We start from the raw sequence: 13,570 nt of genomic DNA on the forward strand, positions 1-13,570 counted from the left end.
AATGGGAGCTGGGGAGAAAGCAGACAATGCTGCTTCATATCAATGGTTAGTAAATAGATGAGCTATGAACACACTGAAATAGTGTTCTAGGCACCCATGGAAACCTGCAGCCCCCTGGGAACAAAGCTCTGGCCCTTTGGTACTGCTTGTGAAGTAATGTCCATGACCAGCCAAGGAGGCAGTCCTGACTCAGAGCCACTTGAAAATCATTACCGATTAAAGCAGGTTAGAAAACTGTCAAGAGTGACCATCTGTTAAGAAAAGGAGGTTTGACAAATATACTTAGGATTTCTTAAGTGAGGAAGGAAAGTGTAGAAATTAAATAGACATGCTGAGCTGCTGAGTGGCTGAGGGAAGGATGACTTGCATCACATGTTGGTATTTAAAGTGTGGGGTGACTGGGCAGACACACATCACAGTTGCTATTTTAACTCCAATCTGTCTCGCAGACAGAAGTAAATGTTCCTACTTACATCAAATGGAGCTGAACTTGATTGGGCGTTCTGATCACATGGTTCCCTGAAGCAGTCACTGAAAGGAAGTAGAAGACCCATGGCAATGATCCGGGAGCAAAACTTCTCTGCTTCTTCTGGAGGCCCGTTCTCTTGTTGGCTGAACAGCTTCTCCAACAGAGTTCGCCCTGCAGATGAAATACAGTCAGGAGCACTGGCATGTCCCCTGGCTCGGAACCCTCCCAGAGGAGTGAAGCCTGGAAAAACACAACCAGTGAGCATCACTGTTGCCAAGGCTACTGAAGTGCACAGACAGCAGCTTCTCAAACACAGAGAAAACTCCACAGTCTGAGGACTGGAATACCACATGGGAGAAGGTGGCTCTGGTTTGCTCTCCCACCCCCCAAAATATCTCCTGCCCCAAAAGAGGATACGCCACATGATGGCCCTCCTGAAGAAGTATATTTCCTCCTAAAGAAGTGCCCAGCCTTTGGGATTTCATTGGTAACCCTCCTTCCTCTCTTCATTTACCCTGCTAATGGCTCCCTGAGGGAGCAGTTAGCAACCACCAAGTGGACTAAGAAATGTCAGTGACTGACATTCATGGTCTCTGGCATGGCAATAGAGAAGGGCAGAGAATGAGGACACAGGAGGCAGGGAAAGGCCCCAACCCCCAAGAAAAGAGCCAGCAAATATGTCAGACAAATTTTTTTCATATGATCCTCAGAACCATAGCTCAATGGTAGGTGCAAACTTCAGCTTTTATTTCCCTAGAAGACACCAGAGAAGACAGGCACGAGAACAGGACACTGGCCGAGGACCAAGAGGGCTGGGTTCCACCTAGTGCCATGGTTCTCAATCCCAGCTATACCTCAGACTCATCTGGGAGAACACAATGGCTGGAGGTCCCTAATCCTTTCTAATACCACTCACGCTCTACTTTATTACCCTTTAGAAATTCATCCAGCTGATTTCTGCATTAGTCAACTATGATAGACACAGAAGATTTCTGGCATCCCTCCCAGGGCTACAACTGCTCCCTCAGTTCTTGCCCTGCTCCTGCCCCTCCCTGTAATTAGTGGGTTCATTCTTCAAATTTAGATTAAAATTGCTTATTCAAAAAAGCCTTCAGTGACCCCCTTCCATACTCTTTTGGCGCCTTTCTTAGTTCTTTGTGTAATTATTTTAATCATGTGTGTACTTATTTAATATCTATACCTCTCACTAAAATAAACTCCCTGACAGCCAGCATATATCCTGCAAATATGGCCTCTCACACATAAGAAGCATTAATAAATATTTTTAGGATTTCTGAATAAATGCAATGCTGTGATTCTGTGACAAAGACTTGTTCCTATCATAGTCAGAACTGGGAAGGAAATACCTCTATACCAGAGATAAGCAAACTCTTTCTATAAAGGATCAAACAATAAATATTTTAGGCTTTGAGGGCCACATAAGGTCTCTGCTGCATATTCTTCTTCATTTTCATTTTGAACAGCTTTAAAATGTAAAAAGCATTCTTAGCTTAGGGCTATGCAAAACCAGGCACAGGTCTGTACTTGTTAGAACAACTAAATTTCAAATGTATAAATGTCTGTCAGGAGACTAATCATACAATTTTGATGTCTCTTCCTATTTTTGTTTGTACAACAAAACTCGTTTCAAAATCTACCTCTGATAAGTGGAATTACAAAGAAGGGCAAAAGAGGCCTTTTTATTTTCTTCACTCCTTTAGATCACTTAGAGAACATCCTTTGGTCTCCCAGGATATTTTCTGAGAAGAAATAAAGGATTTTTTTTTTCTACAGAACATAAGTTTCCCTGCTTCTAGCTGGAACCAAACATGGAGGAAACCATATTCCTCAATTCTGAAGTGATTAATTGTTATGGTATACCCATTTTATATATCTTATGACTGAAAACAGCCAGAAAATGAAGTAGTTCTTTCCTGTAACTCAGAAACTTCGTATGACAGAAAGTAAGGGAGATAGGACCTTTCATATATGAGAGTATTTAAGTGTGAGTGAGTAAATGTGTATGTGTATCAAGCCAAAAATTATCAAAAAGGGTATGGAATAATGTGGAAGTTCCTCCCTGGAATTTCAGCTCCATGATGAACAAACACAACCCTCAAGCCTTCATCCAGGGCTTCTCAACCACAACTCCACGGACACCTTGGGATGGATAATTCTCTGTCCTGTGCTGTCCTGTGCATCGTAGGATGTAGGCAGCATCACTCACTATTACTCAATAGATGCCAGCAGCATAACCACTGCACCTCCCATTGTAAGACGCCAAGTGTCTTCAGATTGCCACATGTCCCCCAGCTAGCAAAATCATCCCAGCTTGAGAATCCCTGCCTCAACCTCTCTGAAGGGAACCTCACCTGATTGCATGGAAAGTAACCTGGCTGCCACGTGAGTCCTTCTCCAGCAGCCCTCTCACAAGGACACATTTTGTATCAAATCGCACATATATTAGGGGTAGGAAGTGAGTGAGTGACTTCCTTGATCCCCATTAGCAATTTCAAGTGATTTATTCTCCAAAACCATCAGCATGGTTAGACCTGTCACTGGCTAGACCAGCTGTCCTCCTTCTCCTTTCTTCCATCCACTGACTTCTTGTCATTCCTGATCCCCTCCCTGCCATTCACTGAATACTTTACCTCCTGACTCAACTGCTCTGTTTTCCACCTCTCCTCTTATCAGTGATTCTGACATCCACATGGAGATCAAACCAACACCCAGGGAGAAAACTCATCTGAGATCTTGAATCCTTGCCTCCAGTCAGTGCTTTCTCTTCCCCCACACAGGCAACCCATTCAGAAGACCAATTTCAAACTTTACTCCAGCCCTCCATGGCTTCCTATCAACCTCAGACAAAAACCCAACTGTCACCATGACTCAAGAGGCCCTTCCCCTCCTGTCACCTTTTCCTGCTCTCCCTGAGGGCACTCTGACCTACAGGCCTCCTCCTCTTTAGCACACAGAGCTCATGCTTACCTCAGAGACTTTTGTACTAGAACACTCTTTCCAACATACTTGAATGACTCACTGTTTCATCTTATTCAGGCCTCTGCTCAGTTGTCTTTTCCACTGAGATAACTTCCTGACCCTCCATTCCTCAAATAGTATTGTCAGTCACTCTTTTTCACACTATCCCTCTTTATTCTTCAGAGATCTCAGCTCTTGAATTTTTGTGAGTCTGTGATCTGTCTCTTCCTCCTGGAAAGTAAACTCCATTTTCGCAGACTCCATTGTTTGGTTACCACCTTTTACCCAGTATCTCAAGAAAGACCTGACATGTAGTTGCTCAATTAATGTTTTGATCATAAATTAATCAATATATGTACAAATGTCTGGAAGGAACATCTAATCCTTGGCCACTGCCTTCTATCCTTTCAACTCATATTCTAGAACCCCTTCTGAGGGCCCATCCTCCACGGGGATCTTGAGTCTATCATCCCTGCCACTGTCACACAATCCATCACTCCCTTCCTCACCTGCTTAAATTCCATGTCCCACCACTGTAATCGTACCATTCAAACACTGCAGCTCCCCTGCCCCTCTCCCCCATGGGAGCCAGTAAAATTCCCAAACCCCAATTTGTTCCATTCTAGACATCCACCTTTTCTTTGCCTGAACCAGAGCAACTGGTCACTGTGAAGGAAAGACATGCACCCATTGTCTGCTTTCACTTTATTATCATGACTATAAACCTCAATTAGGCCCAACACTGCTCTGCATTCACATCTAAGCATATAGTCTCCAATACAATCATATACATTTTCTCCCCCCTTAACCCAGTCTTTTCTTTTTTTAATTTTCTTAAAGTTTATTTATTTTTGAGTGACAGAGAGACAGAGCATGATTGGGGAAGGGCAGAGAGAGAGGGAGACACAGAATCTGAGCAGGCTCCAGGCTCTGAGCCCTCAGCACAGAGCCTGATGTGGGGACTGAACCCACAAACTGCGAGATCATGACCTGAGCTGAAGTTGGACGTTCAACCAACTAAGTGACCAACTAAGTCACCCAAGTGCCCCAACCCAGCCCTTTCAATGATGAGATAATGATCTTCTCAAATAATTCACTGAGAAAATGGAAGAAACCAAGAGAAACTGTGAATATGCAAAAACACCTACACTGATACCCTTCTCTGCCTTCCTCATAGAGGAAGAAGGCCCTGCTCCAAACAAAAGCAAGTTCTTCCCCTCAGTGTTCTAGATCGAATTCCTTATGGCATGGTCTGGAATTCACTTCTTTCACTATTCCTTCTCTCTCCTGAATAAGGAACATTTCCATCTTTAGTGGACATTTCTAGATCACACGAACATACTTAATTTAAAACGAAAATCTCCCTTAGCCCACATCACTCCTTACCCCCCACTACTGTCCCATTTCTTGATTTCCCTTCACATCAAAACTACTGACCAAAATTACCTACACTTACTACCTCTAGCCCCTCACTCCTGGCTCAGCCCACCCTAATTTGAGACATCAGTTTGACTTCTATCCCCACCATACAATAGAAACTGGTAGCCAACACCGTATCAATAATATTTATCTTCATCTTACTCAGTTTCTTAATCTCTCAGAAAATTTTCATCGTTGACTCACTCTTACTTCTTAGAATTCTTTGCTATCATCTCTATGATACCATACTTTATTTTCTGGATCTCACCGGCCACTGTCTCTCAAGTCCCCTTTACTGCTTTCTCTACTCAACATGTCCTGGCTCATTCCATGCTTATTCTTATTGCTTTGTGTAATCTCACCCAGCCAATACACGCTCCTCTCCTTGAAACCAGGGCAGATTTTTTGTCACTGCATCAACTGAGTATGGCAGAGTGACATCATACTTGGAAAAAATTCATGAGGCAGGTATGCATGGGCATGGGCAAGGAGTTTGTCAATTTTTTTGTTCCTCAACCTGGACTCAAGGTAAGCTGAAACCCAGAAAGCAGCAACATCATTAACAGGAGAAGTTTTGCAGAGCAATTTTGCAATGTGTGTCCATGATCTTAAAATAAGTTCACTCCTTGACCCTAAAATTCAACTGCGGAGAATCAATCCTAGGTAAATATTCAGATATAACCAAAGAGTGTTACATCACAGGATTACTGTGAAGATTACATGACAAAATACATGTAAAGTGCTTAGCACAGCTCCTGCTACAATAATAAATGGATTAGTAATAGTAAAAAATAATGAAAGAAATTAAAATGTGCGACAAAAAAAACCACAGCATTAAAACAAAGATGGCTTTATATACATGGCTAAATACGTAGCCATTAAAATCATGCTATTATAGAAAAAATAATAACTCAATGAATTTAAACATATTGAGTATAAGAAAAGGAATAAGAAAATAAAAATAGGTATCTCTGGAGAATTCTAGGGCACCAATCATCACTGATAACAGAGAACTAATGGGAAATAAAAGAAACATTTCCAGTACGAACTGTATTTCAAGGTAATATAACATCTAGTGAACAAAGAAAAGTTTTCAATATAGAAAAGTTCTAGCCAAAAGGGACAAAAAATGACAAAATTAAAAAATCACCATGATGCGATCTCTAATTAAGTCCTTTTGCATTCCCCAATGGTCACTTAATGAATAGCAAATGGATGGGAAACCCATTAGAGAAAAAGTCAAAGTGAAAAATTTGCAAAGAAGGAATCAAGCTGCCACCCCCAAACCCATGAATCATTCACAGCCTCAATAAAATTAAAGCAGGCAGACACAGTGAACCTCCTGACATGGGTTGAGAAAGTATACAGTATTGCCCATCTAGCACACATGCTATTCCCAACCCCTGGGACAAAAAGAGAAGAGGATTGAATCATGTGTCATATTGGACATAACTTTTAATCTAAGGTATCAGAGAGTTCTGAAAATGGACTGACTACCAGAAAAATTAGGCAACAAATTCTATTTGCATTCAGTATAATAATGGCATTATAGCATATTAAAAAGTCCCCTTTTGAGACACATCCTGAAGTATTTGAAATTAAACTAACATGATGCCTGGTATTGGTTTCAAATTTTCCCATGAGAAAGTGAATCTGAGGGAGGCAGATAAAACCATCATGGCATTGGTAACTATTGAAGTTGGGTGATGGGTACGTGGGCTCATCATACCTCTGCCAGTATATATGATTAAATCTTCACAACAAATATCTTAAATTACGCCATTACAAAGATTAATGACATGGAAATATGTGTCACAAATATGTGAAATAGTCAAGATTACAAAGCAAAAAAAACAAATAAATAAACGGCACCTGGCTGGCTCAGTCAGTATAACATGCGACTCTAAGACTGCAAAGCTAAACAAGGTGTCTTCGTTATTCTACAAAAACAGGAGATGTGAGTTCAGTTTATTAAAGAGTCAAATGATTGTTGTAGGAACACGAAAAGTTTTTACTTTTTCTAGAACCTGCACTCTAGCCGCACTGTACTGAACCCTCTTCCTAACCAGGGAATGTGATTTGACCGCGGCACAGGCAGCAGACAGAGACACGGACTTCTGTTTATCTTCTCACAGTTGATGACTGGGGATTTAATTGGGACACACTAGCCTACTGCATGAGATGCCCTGAATCGAAATTGGGGAGACTGAACTGACATAAAGCCTTCTGAACTTAAGCGTACTTCTTACCTGTGCAAACTGGCTGGCTGGGATGTGGACACAGAGTCCCAGGTTCCCTCTGGCACTCCCTTCTGCACCCACTACCACACACAATTCAGGGTGCCCTGTGACTCCGGATCCCCTCACATTCCTCCTTGGTCAATACAGCTATACTAGACCAAGACACGTTGGTCACACCAAAAAATGAAAGTAATTGGTCCTAGAATATGAATAAGTATAACTTTCTCAAGTGTTCAGCTATTCAAAGCTTCATTTTACTTCATAGTTTCATTCATTATTTAATCAACAATATTTACTGAGCTCTTACTAGGTGCAAAGCATCTCTAAGTCAGTTTGCCAAAAAGCTATTTGCTTAATGAACAAGTTATAAAAAACTGCAGGTGAGCATGACAGGGGCTGGTGGGGGTGCCGCCTCCTCGCAGGCAGTACCCTCCAGGGCCAAGGCCACATAGTCAGCCACGGATGACCCTTCAGGAGTGCATGCAGCCCAGGACTACTTATCAAGGAAATGCAAATGGGAAGCACAGGTAAATGAAGACCCAGGTTCCCCCACAGCCTAAGCAACACTCTCCTTGTAGCTGCAGCAACATTAAAACTTGAGAAAATTCCCAAAGGCCAATAAAATCATTCTCTCTAGCACACATACATTAGAAGTTACATAAGAAGTAGTCTCCGGTGGATTTATGACTCTAGGTGCACGGGCAGGAGAAGGGTCAATTTTCTCAGGCTCTCCCTTTTACCTCCCTCCTGCCCTGGACCCAAAGGAAAGACCCAGTGAGAGGAACAGTCTTTTCTATCTTTCAAACCCAGTCTCTAACTGTCATTTCATCAATTAGGAAAGATAGGACCAGGGACGTTAGGAGTTTTACCGAAGTGCACACTATCTTCATCTAAGGCAGACTCATCTCACAGATCATACAAATTACATATCTAACATATAGCCTGAAGAAATCTAGAAGAGTAAACCCATAAGCAATTCTTTCATTTTCTGCCAATTCTTTTCCACTGAAAATACATGCAATATACCTCTAGAGTTCACAAAATACACCCGGGGACAAAGCATGGTACAGCAACATAACTTGAAGCTACGGAAGCCAAATGTCTTGGTGCCCTTCCTGATGCTACCATTGTTCAAACTATAGCTTCAAAGAAGCTACTCAATTTCTCTTAAGCCTCAGTTTCATCATCTATAACTAGAAATAATCATCTTCATTACCTCATATGATTGGTGTAAGAATTAAGTTGTAATAATTTTTTAACAGACTTAACACAGTGCCCAGTAAATATGACCTATTATTTTTTTTATCAAGATTCATTTCAAAGGTTCTGTACTCTTAACTAGGATAAGTAAAAATTTGGCTCAACCTACAGGAAGGAAATGATAAGTAATCAATGGAATCCTAAGAATGTACCTCTAATCTAAAAGCATTAGAAAAATTATGATATATGGTGATCATAGATTAAAATATCTTTGTCCATCAAGTTTTCATTTTTGTTTTTATTTTTTGTTTTACATTCAGTGGATTTTAATGACATCAACTAGGTAATATTTAAGACTCTACTTTCTAGAATTCCTAACTTTTGTTTTCTTCTAACTTGCATTATTTGTTTTACTGTATTTGTTATATTCATGTCAAAAATAACATTCATCCGGGGCGCCTGGGTGGCTCAGTCGGTTAAGCGGCCGACTTCGGCTCAGGTCATGATCTCGCGGTCCGTGAGTTCGAGTCCCACGTCAGGCTCTGTGCTGACAGCTCAGAGCCTGGAACCTGTTTCAGATTCTGTGTCTCCCTCTCTCTGACCCTCCCCCATTCATGCTCTGGATCTGTCTCAAAAATAAAAATAAACGTTAAAAAACATTTTTTTAAATAATATCCAATGACAGGAAACTTATTAATCACTAATGTTTTCCAATTATTTTTTAATTGATCCCCTCTCCCTCCTCTAAAATACACTTAAACACCATAATTAGTAAAGAGTATTCACTTTAGCATGCGGTATCAGCTTTATAGTCATAGGCCACCCTCAAATACTCCTCTTGCTTTGCTAAGCAAAACTCACGGGGGCTGGACAAACACGGAAACAAGGCCAAATGCAGTGATCCTCACACATGAGGAAGAAGTAAAATCATGAGTCCCTTCCCTGGAGTTCTGTTGGGCAGCACGCAGTGACACTATAAAAAGGAGAAAACCTGTTTTGGGGACAGAATGATACAATATAAAGAGCACTTCCACATCGAGTCAGCATGTGAAGCAAATCAAGGGTTTACCATCATGATTTCAAAACGATTGAGGAATGAAAAGGTTCTAGAATCGGCCTACAGAATGGAGGGTGGCAGTGCCAAAACTGGACTCATACTCTGCTCTCCTAATTTGTATTCTAGGGAGCCCCCATTTCTGAGTGAGCCAGCAATTCTGGGCAAAGCTTCTAACCAACATTCTCTATGAACATATAAAAGAAATAGACCACATGGTCTGCATCCTGCTGGGGCTAAGGATGTACTTAGAATGACTAAGGCTCATGAAGCAGTACTTTAAATTTAGTCTATTTAGAACATACTATCTTAATTAAACATCCTTAGTGGAAATGTGTGTGTTTTTGTTTAGAAAGAGAGCTGCAAAGACAAGATACAACCAAACACTTACAATCTATCATCTGCCAAATAGATCCAGCAGAAGAAATAATCATGATGAAAACATGCTCCCTGTCCCTTACTAATAATAATACGCTATGACAATGTACTCAAATATTTGAGTGATAAATCCGAGGTCACACATGGGTAAGGGCTAAGTGTGAATTTGGTGTTTTATGTCCCATAACATCCTTCATTTAGAATTATCTGCTTTAGGAAAAAACCTCTTTGACCTCAGCTGCAGCAATTTCTTACCCCACACATGTCCAAAGGCAAGGGAATTAAAAGCAAAAAATGAACTATTGGGACCTCATCAAGATAAAAAGCTTCTGCACTGCAAAGGAAACAATCAACAAAACTAAAATGCAACCATCAGAATGGAATAAGACATTTCCAAATGACATATCAGATAAAGGGCTAGTATCCAAAATCTATAAAGAACTCACCAAACTCCACACCCAAAAAACAAATAATCCAGTGAAGAAATGGGCAGAAGACATGAATAGACACTTTTCCAAAGAAGACATCCAGATGGCAAACAGACACATGAAAAGATGCTCAACATCACTCATCATCAGAGAAATACAAATCAAAACCACACTGAGATACCACCTCACACTCGTCAGAGTGGCTAAAATGAATAAATCAGGAGACTATAGGTACTGGTGAGGACATGGCAAAATGGGAACCCTCTTGCACTGCTGGTGAGAATGAAAACTGGTGCAGCCACTCTGGAAAACAGTGTGGAGGTTCCTCAAAAAATTAAAAATAAACCTACCCTATGACCCATCAATAGCACTGCTAGGAATTTACCTAAGGGGTACAGGAGTGCTGATGCATAGGGGCACTTGTACCCCAATGTTTATAGCAGCACTTTCAACAATAACCAAATTATGGAAAGAACCTAAATGTCCATCAACTGATGAATGGATAAAGAAGATGTGGTTTATATATACAGTGGAATACTATTTGGCAATGAGAAAGAATGAAATCTGGCAATTTGCAGCAACGTGGATGGAACTGGAGGGTATTATGCTAAGTGAAATAAGCTAGGCAGAGAAAGACAGATACCATATGTTTTCACTATATGTGCATCTTGAGAAACTTAACAGAAGGCCATGGCGGGGGGGGGGGGGGAGTGGGGGGAAAAAGTTACAGAGAGGGAGGGATGCAAACCCTAAGAGACTCTTAAGGACTGAGAACAAACTAAGGGTTGATGGGGGTTGGGGGAGAGGGGAAAGTGGGTGATGGGCATTGAGGAGGGCACTTGGGATGAGCACTGGGTGTTGTATGGAAACAAATTTGACAATAAATTATATTGAAAAATAATTTAAAAATTAAATTAAAGCATAAAAGAAAAGAATTACCTGCTTTAAATTTATACTCTAAGAGCCTACAAACACATCATTGGTATTTTTTTTTCCTTTTGTGTATTTTTAATGGTTGAAAGAAGAACAGAATATGACTGCTGTATTTTGAAAGGGGTCAACATAAGTTCCATATCTTACACAAAAAGAGAATTATGCAGAAGTCTTATTATGTTAGGTTTTTTCCTGATCTTCTAGCTCAGCTGTATCTACCTAATAAACTTCTTCTGATAGCCCATATTATCTATCAACTGAAATAATAAGAGGAAATGAGTTGTTGGCAAGCAAATTTAGCGTTAGACATTAAAGATAATTGCTTAACTTTAGTATCCTGGTGAATACAGAGATATCACATATTGTGTATCATCATGTGTTGATGGTCTGTGCTGGAGAAATAAGAAAAAGCATGTATGACAGTCCAATTACGATCAAATAGAAACTAACAGGTCTAGTTTCAGATACCAATGTTGCAAGTTTTACAATAAGAGGAAGACCTCCTTAGCATAAATACCTAGGGTTGTTTTGAGGCAAGACAAATCTATAGTCAAATCACTGAACACGTCATAGGAAAAACAAGTCATAGGACACATGAGGATAACTAACGCTCAGTCCCTGCCTGCAGAGAAGATAACCTCAGCTCATGAAGGGATATGAACAGAATGAGAATGAAGCTCTCTGTTCTCCCTGGACAGAACCCCCTCCATCTGTGGACAGCATGGACTAGACACTTTTCAAGGAAGCTCCCTCCTCTGAGCACATCATCAGCTCAAAATTCCAGGCAAGAAAGAAACACATCAATATTTAAACTTTATAAAACACTTGCAGATTGGCCTGCAGATGTGCTGGTTTTCTGAGACCTCAATAATATGTACCTTTATAATTGTTTTGAAGAAGTTGACTGCTCTGTGTGGTGAACTTAGACTCATTTTTGATGCAATTTGTTACCTGACACTGACAATATGGAAAAGAGTGGTAATAAATGTATTTGACATCAATTATAATAAAACGTCACACTGAGAGCATTAAAAAAGTGACTCTGGAATCAATTGATGTCACATACCACATCAACAAAATGAAAAACAAAAATCATATGATCACTTCAATTGATGTAGAAAAAGCATTTAACAAAGTACAACATCCATTTGTGATAAAAACTCTCAACAAACTGGGGTTAGAGGGAACATACCTCAACATAATAAAGGCCATTTATGAAAAACCCGCAACTAACATAATATTCAATGGTGAAAATCTAAGGTCAGGAAGGAACAAGACAAGGATGTCCCTTCTCACCACTTTTATTCAACATAGTAGTAGAAGTCCTAGCCACAGCAATCAGACAAAAAAGAGAGAGAGAGAGAGAGAGAGAGAGAGAGAGAGAAGAAGAAGAAGAAGAAGAAGGAGGAGGAGGAGGAGGAGGAGGAGGAGGAGAAGGAGAAGGAGAAGAAGAAGAAGAAGAAGAAGAAGAAGAAGAGGAGGAGGAGGAGGAGGAGGAGACAGCAGCAGCAGCAGCGGCATCCATATTGGTAAAGAAGAAATTAAACTGTCACTACTTGCAGAAGACATGATACTATACACAGAAATTTCTAAAGCCTCCATCAAAAAGTTACTAGAAGTAATAAACGAATTCACTAAACTGACAGGATACAAAATCAATACCCAAAAATCAGTACTATTTCTATACACTAATAACGAAGTAGCAGAGAGAGAAATTAAGGAAACTATCTCATTTACAATTACACCAGAAAGAATAACATAACTAAGAATAACTTAACTAAAGAAGTGAACAGCTTGTACTCTGAAAAAATATAATACACTGATGAAAGAAATTGAAGATGACAAACAAATGGAAAGATATTCCATACAAATGGATTGGAAAAATTAATATTGTTAAAATGTCCATACTACTTACCCAAATCAATCTACAGATTTACTGCAATCCTTATCAAAATACTAGCAGTACTTTTCACAACACTAGAACAAATAATCCTAAAATTTATATGGAACCACAAATAAAACCCAAATAGCCAAAGAAATCCTGAGAAAGAAAACCAAACCTGGAGGCATCACAATCCCAGATTTCAAGATATATTCCAAAGCTGTAGGTCAAAACAGAATGGTATTGGCACAAAAACAGATACATAAATCAATGGAACTGACTAGAGATCCCAGAAATAAACCCATGATTATATGGTCTATTAATCTATGATAAAAGAGGCAAGAATATACAACAGAGAAGAGAAAGTCATTTCAATAAATGCTGCAAGAAAAACTGGACAGCTACACTTAAAAAAAATGAAACCATGGCCAACATGGTGGAGAAGTAGGGGGATCCCTATGTAAGTCATCTCTCAAACAAAGAAGTGCTGACGCCAAAGGACTTTGAACCCCAAGAATCTGGGAGGAAAGGAAACTGAATCTACCAGGAAGAAAACTGGAAAACATGAGAAATGATAGTTCAAGGCTA

General features: G+C 40.0%; 1 protein-coding gene across 1 annotated transcript in view; it reads right to left on the reverse strand.

Annotated features, from left to right (window-relative positions):
- Positions 1-13,570, reverse strand: part of FMN2 (formin 2) — a 387,917-nt gene that overhangs the window by 349,847 nt on the left and 24,500 nt on the right. The window contains exon 2 of the mRNA XM_042976529.1: positions 474-640. Coding sequence (XP_042832463.1) covers positions 474-640 — 167 coding nt within the window. The remainder of the gene's footprint in view (positions 1-473; positions 641-13,570) is intronic.

The sequence above is a fragment of the Panthera tigris genome, chromosome F3 (genome assembly GCF_018350195.1).
Source record: "Panthera tigris isolate Pti1 chromosome F3, P.tigris_Pti1_mat1.1, whole genome shotgun sequence".
Taxonomy (NCBI): Eukaryota; Metazoa; Chordata; class Mammalia; order Carnivora; family Felidae; genus Panthera; species Panthera tigris.